Below are 15332 nucleotides of genomic sequence, written 5' to 3'. Positions count from 1 at the left end.
TATCTGTCTCTCTCTCCAGTTCAATGACACTCTTCTGTACACCACTCCAGTTCAGTCTGGTCAGTATAAACTCAACAGCATGCTCTCTCTGGCGGGCATGAAGGTGAGTACAGGCAGGGCTGAACACACATTTACCCTTGACAAAAATCTTCTAAAGCCTCACCGAAAACATGTGTTTATTGTGTTCAGGTGAGTAAGCCCAGTCAGGAGGCGTATCAGAATGAACTGAACATTGAGAGTGTGGAGCGTTCCTTCATCCTGTCTGCCAGGTGAGAACCTGCTCACTGACACACCTGAACACCTGAAGGTGGCGCCTAACATTATGGACATTCTGATGAGTTACCCTTCTAATTGGTTGTGGGTACAGTTCCAATGGCTTTTGATTGGTTACAGACGTTTCTGTTGTTGTTTCTGCCTGGCAGCTCGGCCACAGAGAGAGATGAGTGGCTGGCGGCGATCGCCACGGCGATAGACGACCACACCAGGAAGAAGATCACCTTCATCTCCAGCCGGAGTCAGGAGGAGGTGAGGCAGTGTGTGTGTGTGTGTGTGTGTGTGTGTGTGTGTGTGTGTGTGTGTGTGTGTGTGTGTGTGTGTGTGTGTGTGTGTGTGTGTGTGTGTGTGTGTGTGTGTGTGTGTGTGTGTGTGTGTGTGTGTGTGTGTGTGTGAGCATGCACGTGCTTGTAGCATGTATAGTTCCAGCTCATTCGACTGACTGAATATGGGAACACTCCGATTCCACTGTTACCATAGCCAGTATAATTTTGCTACAATCCACTTGTTATGGCTATAACTGTCTCTCTCTGTGTAGGCTGATGGCGTGTGTGACAGTGGGGCCCCACTGGGTTCTAAGGCCCCTATCTGGATCCCAGACCTGAGGGCCACCATGTGTATGGTCTGTACCTGTGAGTTCACCCTCACCTGGAGACGCCACCACTGCCGAGCCTGCGGGAAGGTAAGGAAAGGACAAGGGCCCTAGTTTACAATGGTTCACTACTATACTCCATATATGTGTGTGCGCGTGTGTGTAGTGGTTTTCTCACTCACTGTCTGTATTGCAGGTGGTGTGTCAGACGTGCTCGTCCAGTAAGTTCTATCTAGAGTACTTGAAGAACCAGCCGGCTCGTGTGTGTGACCACTGCTTCGTCAAGCTACAGGAGAACAGTATGCGTCTTTTACATGAATACATATGAAATATTAAAGTGTTCTGACTATTTCAAATGTTAAAAATGGAATGAATTGAAGTCATGATTTAAACCCTGTGTTGTTTGTTATTGTGAATTCAGTATGTATGTCAGAGGGTGCTTTGTGTTCGTGTGTTACCTAGGTGACCGTGTTGCTTCTGGGGCACTGTCTCCTACTGGCAGATCTGGGGGATTCTCTTTCTCCAGGAAACAGAAGAAGATCCCAGCTGCTCTCAAAGAGGTGTCTGCAAACACAGAGAACTCCTCCATGAGTGGCTACCTACAGAGGTCAAAGGGCAACAAGAAGCAATGGAAGAGGCTATGGTTCGTCATCAAGAACAAAGTCCTGTACACCTACGCCGCCAGCGAGGTAACACCACCGCCACTCTAGTCACAAACACATATTTGTGCATTGTGTGTGTGACATGTGTACCTCTCTCCCTCTCTCCAGGACGTAGCTGCTCTAGAGAGCCAGCCTCTGCTAGGCTTCTTCCTGCGGGAGGAGAAGTGTGGCCCTTTCCAGAAGCTGCAGTTTAAACTGTACCACAAAAACACCCTGTTCTATATCTTCAAGGCTGACGACATCCCCACTGCACAGAGGTAATGGGGGGTATTAGAGTATTCATCAATCAGGAGGGGACCACGCTGTAACAGATAACTCCGGAGCGTGGGAGGGTGAAAGCGTTCATATAGTTATTTTATCAATATAATGTTTATTCATGAGTTTGTTTTTTCCCAGGTGCCTGTAGCTCCCTTCAGTAACCACTATAAAGTTTGTTGTGTTTCTCAATTTTCTCTCAGGTGGATAGAGGCTTTTCAGGAGGCCATGATTCTTTAACACCTAAACCAGTCAGCTCATGTCCTTCCCCTGGAGCCAGTTGAAGGACACCTTTTGATCCTTGTCCTCTAGACACGTCAGGGATCAGCAGCTCAGGAAGCACTCCCCACACCCCGAGCCCTGATGAACCGGTCTGGCTGCTCACCAGGAGACCCCAGAGTCCCAGTGGTGTGAAGAGCAGACATCATTGTCTTTCTGGTGGAAATATGGACTTTGTGTCAGCTCTATATTACATTCATTGTAAATGTTGGGATCTGTTGAAAATGTGCTCTTGGTCAAACCACCATGCTTCCAGTGGAGCTCTGAGGTTATGCGTGTGTTGAGCCTCATAGGCTGCATATCTATCTGTTCTGGATCTTAGATGGAATCGTTATGTGTCACAGCTGTGGGTCAAAGGTCATGTCCTGAAGCATGTGCGTGTGGAAGTGTTACCAGAATTGTTGTCTGTGGAGGGGTTATACAGGGGTTCACACAGTCCACAAAAAGCCTTGAAAGTCATTGAAAATGATTTGATGTAAATTGCTATTGATTTACATCAAGTTAAGTTAAAGGAATTTGTTATTTTCTTTGGGAAATGTAACATATTGTAAGCAAAGTATCAACTCAAATATTGATGAATTATGGAAATTGGAATGGCGATTAGAGTATGAACCTTGCATGATGGGATGGATACCAGTTACAAAGAAGGGTGAGACGCAGTGCGTTCTCTCTGAGTAGGGAAGCTTCTCTGGTGCACTGCAGGTGGTTGGATTCAACTGTGAAAAACAGGGTGCCACAGAGACACAGGAGATGAGCATTTTGCTCCTTAGAAATATAGCAAAATTACAGGGGTCGGTTTATATTGTTATTCTCTGTTAGGCTTAACTCAGTACATCTACCACATGTATAAGGCAGTATACTGGATAAAACTGGAAATGGCATAAGTGTCAATATTTTACTACACAACCTATAGAACAAATGCATTTTTAAAGCGTATTTGTTAAACTCAGAAGCGGTGGTTGGGTAATATGTAGAATTGGGAGAGTAAAATGTACTTTTTTTGTGTGTAAAAGTCGAGAGCTAATATTTATATAGAACTGTACATTTCTCAATGTCCATAATTATGTGATTTTAGAAATATGATTTATTTGATAACGGATACTATCTTTGTCACTTTTGTAATAAGTAGTAGCTATCTTTTGTATTGTATGCCATGATGGTTGTAAAAGCACGTGTTGTAACAATGCCTCACTAGTTTGTTTTAACCTGCCACAACAGACTTGTTGGATTCATTAGGAGGAATCTTTTAATCCAGGCCTCATTTGTATCATTTTTTTATTGAATCATTTAAAGTGAACAGATTACAAAATAATGTTTGTCTTTTGAGGTAGACATGAAATGTATCCCTTAGGAATTGCTCACTAGCAATAAAGCAACATCCAGACAGTGCCTTAAATATGCGCAATTATCTTGTAATGATATAGATACAGAAAACTGTATTTAATTATCGGGTGCATTGTTTAATTAATTATTCATTTGAATTAGAATATTCTATTATCACAGTGACTACTTTGGCCGGCCCATCCGACATTAAACAGTGTAAATATCCATTATGTATTTAAATATATAGTTTTTGAGTTTACATTTTGTAATGAATTTCCTCCTCTTCCGAAGAGGAGAGGCGAAACGGATCAGAGGACCAATACGCAGCGTGGTAAGTGTCCATGGTTATTTTTAATACGTTAAGGTACACATGAACAACTGACTACAAAAAAAACCAAGAAATGTGAAAACTCAAAACAGTCCTATCTGGTGCAAAGACAGAGACAGGAACAATCACCCACAAACACACAGTGAAACCCAGGCTACCTAAGTATGATTCTCAATCAGAGACAACTAATGACACCTGCCTCTGATTGAGAACCATACTAGGCCGAAACATAGAAATACCTAAATCATAGAAAAACAAACATAGACCTCACGCCCTGACCATACTAACTAAATACAAAACACAGGAAATAAAGGTCAGAACGTGACACATTTAGTACTTCAAATGTACTAATCAGGTTGCACTACTACACCATTATGGCAGGTGGCCTTATGGGAAATTAAGTTTATAACACAGAAACATTAGGGATAATTCAAAACAGATAATATTTTATAGAGACTAAATGTCCCTCCATCCTTATACACAGCAATCGTGTCTTGTCTGTAAATAATATTTCTGCAGAACTGTCAGGCACCACTTTTTAATGAAACCTCAAAGTGACTTTGCATCATGACTCAATTTCATGCTTTGAGACATCAAGGGATGAGGGAGTTAATACATCTTTCCTCCTTAGATTACTGTCACTGAGTTATTTTATTGCATAGTACTGATTGATGTGTGGGTGCAGGCATGTCTTTGTGGGTGTGGATCTTTGCATGTGTTTAAGTTTGACACTGATAAAGAAGTCTTCCTCGGCTGTCTTATTTCTGCTTTGAGCTCAGTGATCAAAGCACTGTGTTGAGGAAGATAAGAGTATTTCAAAATATGACTCATATTTACTCCAACGCTCACTCTGGGTTTACTCTGCACTTTTCTTCCTTTGAATAAGATTGCTCTGCATATGTACAGTGCCTCCAGAGAGTATTCATACGCCTGACTTATTCCACATTTTGTTGTGTTGCAGCCTGAATTCAAAATAGATTAAATCCATTTTTTCTGGGGGGGGGGTATTGAAAATTAAATACAGAAATATCTCATTTACATGTGTATTCACACCCCTGAGTCAATACATATTAGAATCACCTTTGGCAGAAATTACAGCTGTGAATCTTTCTGGGTAAGTCTCTTAAGAGCTTTGCACACCTAGATTGTACATTATTTGCACATTATTCTTTTTAAAATTCTTCAAGCTCTGTCAAGTTGGTAATCACAAGACAGCCATTTTCAAGTTTTGGCATAGATGTTCATGCTGGTTTAAGTCAAAACTGTAACTAGGCCACTCAGGAACATTCCATAAGCAACTTTTAGGTTATTGTCCTGCTGAAAGGTGAATTTGTTTCTCAGTTTCTGTTGGAAAACAGACTGAACCAGGTTTTCCTCTAGGATTTTGCATGTGCTTAGCTCTATTCTATTTATTTTTATCCTAAAAAAAACTCCCTAGTCCTTGCCGATTACAAGTATACTCATAACATGCTCTAGCCACCATCATGCTTTAAAATATGAAGAGTGGTACTCAGTGATGTGTTGTGTTGGATTTTCCCCAAGCATAACACTTCGTATTCAGGACATAAAGTTAATTTATTTGCCACATTTTCTGCAGTTTTACTTTAGTGACTTATTGCAAACAGGTTTTGTAATATTTTTATTCTGTACAGGCTTCCTGCTTTTCACTTTTTCCATTTAGATTAGTATTGTGGAGTAACTACGATGTTGTTGATCCTTCCTCAGTTTTCTCCTATCACATCCATTGGCCTTATGATGAAATCCCTGAGCAGTATCCTTCCTCTCCGGCGACTGAGTTAGTAAGGACACCTGTATCTTTTTAGTGACTGGGTGAATTGATAAACCATCCAAGGTGTAATGTTCAAATGGATATTCAATGTCTGTTTTTTTTACCCATCTACCAATAGGTGCCCTTCTTTGCGAGGCATTGGAAAACCTCATTAGCCTGTGTGGTTAAATTTGTATTTGAAATGCACTGCTAGACTGAGGGACCTTACAGACACTTGTATGTGTGGGGTACAGAGATGAGGTAGTCATTCAAAAATCATGTTAAACACTATTATTGCACACAGATTGAGTCCATGCAACTTATTATGTGACTTGTTAAGCACAATTTTACTCCTGAACTCAGGCTTGGCATAACAAAGGGGTTGAAGACTTATTGACTCAAGACGTTTCAATTTGTAAAAATGTCTAAAAACAGAACTCCACATTGACATTGTGGTGTATTGCGTGTAGGCCAGTGACACAACATCTGAAAAACAACAAAATGTGGAAAAAGTCGAGGGTTGTGAATCGTTTCTGAAGACACTGTATGAAAGTATTTTTGAAATGTATTTTATTATAACTAATTATTATGTCATTACATTTAGCTTCTAAATGATACTTCTATATTAGTCATCACATTTTGCTCCCAAGTAACGTTAAGATACACTTGAGACAAGACTGTTAGCATGGTTACATTATTGTAATTTTTTTTTACAATAGGTTACCTATCCTTCAAAATGGACAGTTAGGTGGTAGCATTTTCTTACTACGGTTTACTTTACTCGTTTACTGTCATCACAGAACAGAAGAGAAACAGTGCTTGAAACGGCTTGAAATGCTGTTCGTAGACTAACTACAGTTAGACTTGAAACAATGGACGGAACTATTGTGGACCGGGAAGCGTTTCATACGGAATGTACAAGAGTGTCCGTTACCCAAATCAGTCCCGTCTAAAAATGGCGGAGTATATACATGTCGTTCGAAGGGCTTTGGGACAGTTAGGAGGTCACGGTGGTGTGAAAGGCTTATTTGTTCAGTTATTCAGGTCAGTTGAAGAGCGATATAATATACTTTGTAATCGATAGAGGTGGTTGTCACTTTCAATGCATTTACTCGAGATAAATAAGTGTCCCCGGTCGGCAGGCAACCGGATAGCTAACTTCCTATCGTTAACTACTGTAGCTGGCTACATTGGTAAACAAACGGATTCACTGCTCTTTTTTAAAATCTGTTTTAAGACTACTTGATTGTGTGATCTCTGACCTGTATCCGGTCTGACAAATTAGACATAGTGCTAATGGACTAGCCAGCAATTTATCTAAATTGGAGTGACTTATTTTGTTACAGGGCAAATGATGTGAAAACGGGAGCCCTGATTGGCGTGGACAAGTATGGAAACAAGTACTTTGAGGACACACGCTACTTTTTTGGTAAGATCGAACAGTCCGAAACCTCAGCTCACATTACCAGTGATGGCCTTCGGCTATGTACTGCAGTGACAATCATCATATTATCTCTGAATGTTGTCGGCACATATAATATTTTCCATATGGAGTTGATTGGCCAGAGTGTGGGGAAATCAAGTAGTAGAAGTGTGGTAGAGAGGGCTGTTCAAAGACCTGTAGTGTACTCCTCTCACTTAACACCTCTCCTTGTCAGGTCGTCACCGCTGGGTGATCTACACCACGGAGATGAATGGAAAGAACACCATGTGGGAGGTGGATGGCAGCATGGTGCCCGCTGAATGGTAAATGCATCTCACTTGGTTTGACACAGGTGGAGTTGCCTCGATCTCGGTGACTGGGCCATTGCCATGTTGGAAATACTGGCCTTCATAGTAAAATTGCTGACAAAGTTTTGAGTATGGAATTGTCATAGATCTGGGTGGTACTCATTGTGTTGATGTACTGGTGTCTTAATTGTGTTTTTACCGTCTAAGAACCTTCTATTGATGAAATGAGTACCTGATGCTAACTCCCAATCTTAAATCCCCTCAGGCATCGCTGGCTCCACTGTATGACAGACAACCCCCCCACCACACACCCTCCTACGCCCAAGAAGTTCCTGGCGGAGGTCCACCAGTTCAACGTGAGTGGTTCGGCCCAGGCGTACGTGCCCTACTCCACCACCCGCAAGAAGATCCACGAGTGGGTGCCCCCAAAGGCTCAGTGACCCTGCTTAGACCTGACCTTCGACCTCTGACCCGTGACCTTGTTCTGTAAATGATGAGTGTTATTTCCTGTGTGCGTTCACCACCACATCTTTGCTTCTAAATAAAATCGAATCTATATGGACACTGGTGATGACTCAGTCCTTATGTGTGAAACTGTGGGCTGTTATGTCACTAGTGACTAGTTGGCTGACTAATGACCAGCTCTCCATGAGTATGACGTAAAAACATTTTGCAACATGAGTTTGTTTGAGATGTTTTTTAAGACTGACTGAGACTGGCCCATTGTTGAGGGGCAGATTATGAGGTAATGTTTCTCTGAGGGTGTTAGATGGTCTGATTTGTGTGTGTGTTGCAGACAGCAGGATATTGCTGAGCTGAGAAAAGGCTGCAGTATTTCACATGGGGGTAATAGGAGCATGTCTGATCAGATGACCATCATATATCAGGGTGATATTGTGGGCAGGGTGTTGTCACATTCACACAGGCAGACAGACACTCACACTCCCAGCTCCAGTCCCTCTGTCCTTTCGTGGACTGCTGTGCGATGAGAGGTGAGTTGACTCCAGTACCAATCTGTGAGTTGGCAGACAATTTTCTGATGTCAATGTCTAGTTAAGACCATAGTTTGACTATCTTTGGTGGTGCAGAAAATAAATACTGTATACTGTATTAGTCCCTAGTGAATCTTTTCATATGGCGTTGGAAGTAGATATTTTTCTGCACTGGAAAAATGGCAGAGTTTATCTACTTGTAGGCATCATAATAGCTATTCTACTGTAGTCTACCATAGTAAGGACATTCATATTTTCAGAAGCAGCTTGGTTGCTCAGGGTTTACCGGTGTTCTAACCCTGCTTTTGCTTCCAGTGGTCTTGGCTGTTAGATGAGAAGGTTTACGCTGTCAACGCTATTTGGCCGTGGGGTCAGTGAGGAGGCGGATGATGAGGTCAGTCTCTCTATCCCTTTATATGGCTGTTTGAATCCATTTTAAATGCCCCTCACTGAAATGACATGGCTGGACAGGCGTCATAAATATCCCTCATACCCTCATAAATATCCACCATCCCAAATGTGTTACAATAGTAGTTACTTCAAGGGAGAGAGGAAGGAAGGATGCATGTTTAAGGTCCAATGCAGCCTTATTTTTAAATCTCAATATAACATCATTTCTGGGTAACAATTAAGTACCATACTGTGATTATTTTCAATTAAAATGTTCAAAAAGAAACCAAAATAGCTGATTTTCTTAGCTGATTTTCTTAGATTTAAAAAAACATGTTGTATACTGTCCCCCCCCCCCTCTTCACCTATCTCCATAAACCGCCCTCTTATGATTTCCATGTGCCATGAGATTTTCAACTGCGATGTGATGTTTCACTTACATTCTGAACCTGTCTAATCGCATAGTATATACAGATTGTAAGATAAATATTTTTACTAAAAGTATTATTATATTGTTAATTGATTGGACGGTGGTTTTCTAAATCTCCCAACACTGCTATTTGGAGGGTAAATTTCAGATAAATTAATTTCAGCCATTCCTGAACCAGTGACCAGAAACATGAAAAATAGCTTCTTAGCAAAGAACAATTTCTCAAATTAGAATTTTGCTTGGACATTCTAGGAGTGGTTTGAGTTGGGAGGAGAACAATTTAAACTAGCTGTTATTGGCAGAGAGGTTTGGACCTATCGTTCTTATTGGTCTATTAACTAATTTACCAACTGGAGATGTCACCAGGCAGACCAAAGCAGGCTGAAATTTAAGGTGGCCTTTTTCAAATAGCTAAAATTATCATAATTTTCACAATTTCACAGTATTATTCCAACCTCATGGTGTGGGAATATATATAAAACACAGAAAAGTCACGTTTTTGACTGCACTGGGCCTTTAAAGATTTATTGGAAAGGGGCCACATCATTTTCTCCTTTCCACTTTCTGTCTGTCAGGAAGACCTGTAATGACTGATCCATCCACCTGGGGTCACTGTGTCCCCTGATAAAGTCGGCATTCAACTCACACCTCAGCTATATCATAATTAAATCAAACACAATTCATGAGCACTTTGCTTTTGAGCATGTAAATTGAGAAGCTCTTTGTTGATGTGGAATAACATCGCCACAAGTCAGCAGTTCCAGGTGTTACAATATATCCAGCAACCTCTGACTAGAATGCGACCGGCTTTCATTTGGAAGCCAGTCACATAGGCACCAGGACGGGGACCGGGGACAATCTCATAAAGATCCTGAGTAATCTTTTGGCGCCTTGCGGCTGAGCTTTATCGCCTTGACTGGAAGGTGCTTGAACTAACTGGAGCATTTAAATGTGTTTCCAACTTCACTGTCTCTCAGTGGGTTGAAGCTCCTGGTGCTTAAGGTCTAAGGGATTAGTATAAAGGGCTTAGGGTTTATCGGAACCTGCTGTAAAGGAACACAAGTCTGCCATGTTTAGTTGGTTAGGTTTAGTGTGTGTAGGATATCAGAGCTGTGTCGCTGGTGTTTCAGTTACTGTCTCTGAGTCATTTGTGTAAATGGAGTAAAATGGCGTCTGATTTAAGTGAGAGGACTTGTACTGCCATGGCGATACTTCCTTGTGGCTAATTATAAGGTCAGTGAACATTCAACACATCTCTCATCTCACTCTCCATTTTCTCTCTGCAACTCTCTTCTCTCTCTCTCTCCCCATCTCTCTATTCCTCTCTGTGTGTGTGTGTGTGTGTGTGTATATATAATGAGGTGGCAGCTGTGTTGGTGGTGATGCCAGCTGGGTACCAGAGGGAATTTAAGGACTCATTTTAGAGCAGGTGCATCCCTCTCCCCTCTGCCTCCTGGTACCCTCATCCCTCTCCCCTCTGCCCCCTGGTACCCTCTCCCCTCATCTCACCACCTGTCTGTCTGTCCCCATTATATACCTTCTGAGCAAACTCCCTATTTTCTTTTCCCTCCCCCCTCTTCCTATTTCTGCTACGTTCTCTTTCCTTTCTGCTACCCGTATACTCTCCTTCCTACCCAACTCCTCATTTTGTCTCTTCTGTTCTTCCTTCTGTCCCTATCATATTAATTTCTGTATTCCTCTGGAGATGATATATGATGAGACTGTAGTATTTCCTGGACAGGAAGACAAGTCTCCCGACTCTGTAGATGTTTAATGGGTCAGAGGGGGCGATGCGCCAAATATTTTATTTGTAGGGTTTTCATGCCTTTACACTTGCTCTTGAGCATAGTGCTGTAAAAATACCCCTGGCCCTGTTCTGTTCACCTCCCCTGTGTGTCTCAGCTCTTAATGGGCTCTGAGAGAGATAGAAAGAGAAAGAGAGTGAAAAAGACACACTGAATGGTTCTCAGAGACATATGGGCTTAGCCTTAGTGAATTATAGTTGGGGGGTATATTTGATTATGTGTGGGAGTGGGAGCAGAGCCCAGTTGCATTGAGACAGACAGACAGACAGACAGACAGACAGACAGACAGACAGACAGACAGACAGACAGACAGACAGACAGACAGACAGACAGACAGACAGACAGACAGACAGACAGACAGACAGACAGACAGACAGACAGACAGACAGACAGACAGACAGACAGACAGACAGACAGACAGACAGACAGACAGACAGACAGACAGTGCAGATTAATGGCTCTGTCTGAATGTATTCACCACTGAGACAGGGAGGGGGGAGAGACTACTTCACTAACTTTCCCAGCTCTATCCCAACAGCAGTATACGGAGGACCTGTATTCCCTCCCTCTCCTAACCTGTCAGACATCCCTACTACCTCTCAGCCTGTTGTTCTGGCTGCTGACTCCTGATTGGCCTCAGAGGTAATAAATGAACGCCGTGGTGAAGCGTTCCCGGGCGGGCCAAGGAGGGAGGTGGATAAGAATCAGAGACCTCAGGCGGGGGGGTGGGGGATGGTTACTGCCTTATAAGGGCGTAGAAGTGTGTGTGTGTAGGAGTGTATCTTTGTATTTTTATGGTGTTGGTTGGGGAAGTCCAAGCCGGGCCTTGTGACGACACATCTTTATCTCCACTGACAGGAAGGAAGGGCTTTCACCAGAGCCAGAGGGAAACCACACACACACACACATAAACACACACACACACACACTCACACACTCCTCCCACAGTAGCTGTTCCTCTAAAAGGCTGCCAGCTCTTTGATGATCACTGAGCGTCTTCTGGAACTCGTAGGAATGAACTTTGACTTTACACACTCTGGCCCTTAACCCTGAGGACGAGGAGAGATGAAGAAGCACTTCACGACCATCCCACTCATCCACGTCACAGAGGTAGGGTGTGTGTGTGCGTGTGTGACTGAGACTGAGACTGTATGTCTCAAGGTACTACAGTCTCCAAGCTGTTTCCAGTCTAAACGTAGTCAGAACAGTAGTCACATGCTGTCAGCTGTGTGTTTATACTGCCGGCAGTTCATAGGCAGACCTTGACAAGCACCACGTGAGGAGCTGTGTGTGTGTGTGTGTGTGTGTGGGGGGGGACATTTGGATAAATGTCAACACCAGGTAAACGGATGGTAGAGTTACAGAAAAAGAGCCAAGCAGGGAGAGGTTGTGTTTGACAGTTTGATGTTGTGTCAGACATGTTGTGTCCTGCCCCTGTGTGTGTGCTTGCCTAATGCCAGAGGGATGTCTTTAAAACCAGTCAGTCATAGATGGCTGGTCTGCTTTTAGTTATCCAGACCACATCATTAACCTCTCTCTCTGCCCTACCTATTTCTCATCACCCCTTCCCTACCTTTAATACCTTTCTCTCTCTCTCTCTCTCTCTCTCTCTCTCTCTCTCTCTCTCTCTCTCTCTCTCTCTCTCTCTCTCTAATCACCCCTTCCCTATCTTTAATGCCCCCCCCCTCTTTCTCCTCTCTCTACCAGTGAGTGCCTCCTGACTGGCCTATGGTAGTCGTAGTTGTTGTGATTGTGCTGAGTCGTGTGTGTGTGTGTGTGTGTGTGTGTGTGTGTGTGTGTGTGTGTGTGTGTGTGTGTGTGTGTGTGTGTGTGTGTGTGTGTGTGTGTGTGTGTGTGTGTGTGTGTGTGTGTGTGTGTGTGTGTGTGTGTGTGTGTGTGTGTGTGTATGCATGCGTGTGTGTGTGTGCACGTGTGTGTGTGTGTGGATAATGTCTCTCTTCTAGTCAGTCTTGCCACAGACCACTAATGATAAAAAAGAGACAGAGAGGGAGAGAAAGAAGAGGTATGGTGGAGATGTAGGCATAAGGTTTGTCAGTAGTTCTCTGATAATGCTGACCCTGGATATCTTGATGCTGTCTCCCTGTACCATGGAGATATACCATTACCTTTATACCATTAGGGCTGCATTGGGTTACTGTGTGTGCATTGGGTTACTGTGTGTGCATTGGGTTACTGTGTGTGCATTGGGTTACTGTGTGTGCATTGGTTACCTCTCTGGTTGTGCTCCTCATTAGAAAACAACCACAAGACTCCAAAACCAGTGTCTGTGTGCATGCATGCGTGTGTGTGTGTGCACGTGTGTGTGTGTGTGTGTGTGTGTGTGTGTGTGTGTGTGTGTGTGTGTGTGTGTGTGTGTGTGTGTGTGTGTGTGTGTGTGTGTGTGTGTGTGTGTGTGTGTGTGTGTGTGTGTGTGTGTGTGTGTGTGTGTGTGTGTGTGTGCGCATGCATGTGCGTGTGTGTGTGTGTTGGAATAATGTTTAAATCTTTCCATACCCAACCTGTCTAAGTCCTTAAACTCTTACCTTAATAAATATTAGATGCCATGGTAACGCCTTAGTAACTCGTTGCCTTAGATACGAGGAGCTTGAAGGCCTCGGTCAGTTTTGCTGATCTCTTTCATGTTGTTTATCACATAGTAGGTGGTGGGTAACTCAGGGACACATCTCCGATGTAGTGTCAACATGGACTTATTGTTTTAGCTCGTTAGTGGTGTGTGTGTGTGTGTGTGTGTGTGTGTGTGTGTGTGTGTGTGTGTGTGTGTGTGTGTGTGTGTGTGTGTGTGTGTGTGTGTGTGTGTGTGTGTGTGTGTGTGTGTGTGTGTGTGTGTGTGTGTGTGTGTGTGTGTGTGAGAGATTGTGTGAGTTTGTGTGAATGAAGGTGTTGTGTAAACATTTAGTGCTCGCTCCACCCAGGGCTCACACTGGGGGGGGGGGGGGGGGGGGTACTCCATTACACAACCCAGCCAGTCTGCTGTAACCCCCCCACCAGCAGCTGATCCTCACTTCTGGACCGATGCTGTGTGAGGTTCATCTGGGGAGAATACCAGTCAGCCTCTCTGGTTGTGCTCCTCATTAGAAAACAACCACAAGACTCCAAAACCAGTACATTAGTGATAATTACCTCTCACCGCACTACCTCAGCCCATCCCCGTCATACACATCAGTCATCACCCCCACACCCCCTAATGCTCAGTTGATAAAAACACTCTCTGACCTGTCCGCCAGGATGTGTTGCCATGGGAACGATATATTTTTTTCCTCCAGTAAACATACTTTGATTCCAATTTCACAGCAATTTGGCCATCAGGTGGGCTGCCAGACACACACACACACACACACACACACACACACACACACACACACACACACACACACACACACACACACACACACACACACACACACACACACACACACACACACACACACACACACACACACACACACACACACACACACACACACACACACACACACACACACACACACACACACACACACACAACACAACACAACTCAGTACACACTCATCACAGACAAAGTAGGTGATTGTTACAATGGGTAGTCCTGGGTTTGACATGTGTCTCAATGATCACTGATCTGTACGCTGAGAGAGGACAAGAGAAGGGTAAGAAGGAGAGAGAGAGAGAGAGTACAAGAGAAGGGTAAGAAGGAGAGAGAGAGAGAGGACAAGAGAAGGGTAAGAAGGAGAGAGAGAGGACAAGAGAAGGGTAAGAAGGAGAGAGAGAGAGGACAAGAGAAGGGTAAGAAGGAGAGAGAGAGAGAGAGAGAGTACAAGAGAAGGGTAAGAAGGAGAGAGAGAGAGAGAGAGAGAGGTCAAGAGAAGGGTAAGAAGTAGAGAGAGAGAGAGGACAAGAGAAGGGTAAAAAGGACAGAGAGAGAGAGTACAAGAGAAGGGTAAGAAGGAGAGAGAGAGAGAGGACAAAAGAAGGGTAAGAAGGAGAGAGAGAGAGAGGACGAGAGAAGGGTAAGAAGTAGAGAGAGAGAGAGGACAAGAGAAGGGTAAGAAGTAGAGAGAGAGAGAGAGTACAAGAGAAGGGTAAGAAGGAGAGAGAGAGGACAAGAGAAGGGTAAGAAGGAGAGAGAGAGAGGACGAGAGAAGGGTAAGAAGGAGAGAGAGAGGACAAGAGAAGGGTAAGAAGGAGAGAGAGAGAGAGGACAAGAGAAGGGTAAGAAGGAGAGAGAGAGAGAGGACAAGAGAAGGGTAAGAAGTAGAGAGAGAGAGAGGACAAGAGAAGGGTAAGAAGGAGAGAGAGAGAGTACAAGAGAAGGGTAAGAAGGAGAGAGAGAGAGAGGACAAGAGAAGGGTAAGAAGTAGAGAGAGAGAGAGGACAAGAGAAGGGTAAGAAGGAGAGAGAGAGAGAGAGAGTACAAGAGAAGGGTAAGAAGGAGAGAGAGAGGACAAGAGAAGGGTAAGGAGAGAGAGAGAGAGAGGACAAGAGAAGGGTAAGAAGGAGAGAGAG

General features: G+C 43.7%; 3 protein-coding genes across 3 annotated transcripts in view; all 3 read left to right on the top strand.

Moving 5' to 3' along the window:
* LOC123995890 (FYVE, RhoGEF and PH domain-containing protein 6-like) overlaps positions 1–3604 on the top strand; it is a 38550-nt gene extending 34946 nt beyond the window's left edge. The window contains exons 14-21 of the mRNA XM_046299562.1: positions 20–103; positions 190–269; positions 423–525; positions 812–955; positions 1062–1164; positions 1328–1554; positions 1636–1784; positions 1986–3604. Of these exons, the coding sequence (XP_046155518.1) occupies positions 20–103; positions 190–269; positions 423–525; positions 812–955; positions 1062–1164; positions 1328–1554; positions 1636–1784; positions 1986–2022 (927 nt within the window). The 3' untranslated portion in view covers positions 2023–3604. The remainder of the gene's footprint in view (positions 1–19; positions 104–189; positions 270–422; positions 526–811; positions 956–1061; positions 1165–1327; positions 1555–1635; positions 1785–1985) is intronic.
* Positions 3605–6249: 2645 nt separating this feature from the next.
* On the top strand, positions 6250–7778 carry LOC123995796 (NADH dehydrogenase [ubiquinone] 1 alpha subcomplex subunit 12-like). The gene is made up of 4 exons (XM_046299472.1): positions 6250–6524; positions 6827–6909; positions 7139–7226; positions 7477–7778. Exons 1-4 carry the CDS (start codon positions 6394–6396, stop codon positions 7649–7651), a joined length of 477 nt encoding a protein of 158 aa, XP_046155428.1. The 5' UTR covers positions 6250–6393; the 3' UTR covers positions 7652–7778.
* A 3896-nt stretch (positions 7779–11674) lies between these two features.
* Positions 11675–15332, top strand: part of LOC123994474 (transmembrane and coiled-coil domain protein 3-like) — a 54960-nt gene continuing 51302 nt past the window's right edge. The window contains exon 1 of the mRNA XM_046297102.1: positions 11675–11938. The gene's annotated coding sequence lies outside the window, so the exon portion shown is untranslated. The remainder of the gene's footprint in view (positions 11939–15332) is intronic.

Source organism: Oncorhynchus gorbuscha, linkage group LG14, assembly GCF_021184085.1.
Source record: "Oncorhynchus gorbuscha isolate QuinsamMale2020 ecotype Even-year linkage group LG14, OgorEven_v1.0, whole genome shotgun sequence".
NCBI classification, from domain to species: Eukaryota; Metazoa; Chordata; class Actinopteri; order Salmoniformes; family Salmonidae; genus Oncorhynchus; species Oncorhynchus gorbuscha.
The sequence above is the reverse complement of the archived record's forward strand: the minus strand, read 5'-3'. Positions and strand labels throughout refer to the sequence as shown.

Bases quoted from the DNA above. Each gene is read 5' to 3' on its own strand.
- LOC123995796 (XM_046299472.1), top strand. From the start codon at position 6,394: ATGTACAAGAGTGTCCGTTACCCAAATCAGTCCCGTCTAAAAATGGCG. The intron at 6,525-6,826 runs GTCAGTTGAAGA...ATTTTGTTACAG, and splicing joins TTATTTGTTCAGTTATTCAG to GGCAAATGATGTGAAAACGG. The intron at 7,227-7,476 runs GTAAATGCATCT...AAATCCCCTCAG, and splicing joins AGCATGGTGCCCGCTGAATG to GCATCGCTGGCTCCACTGTA.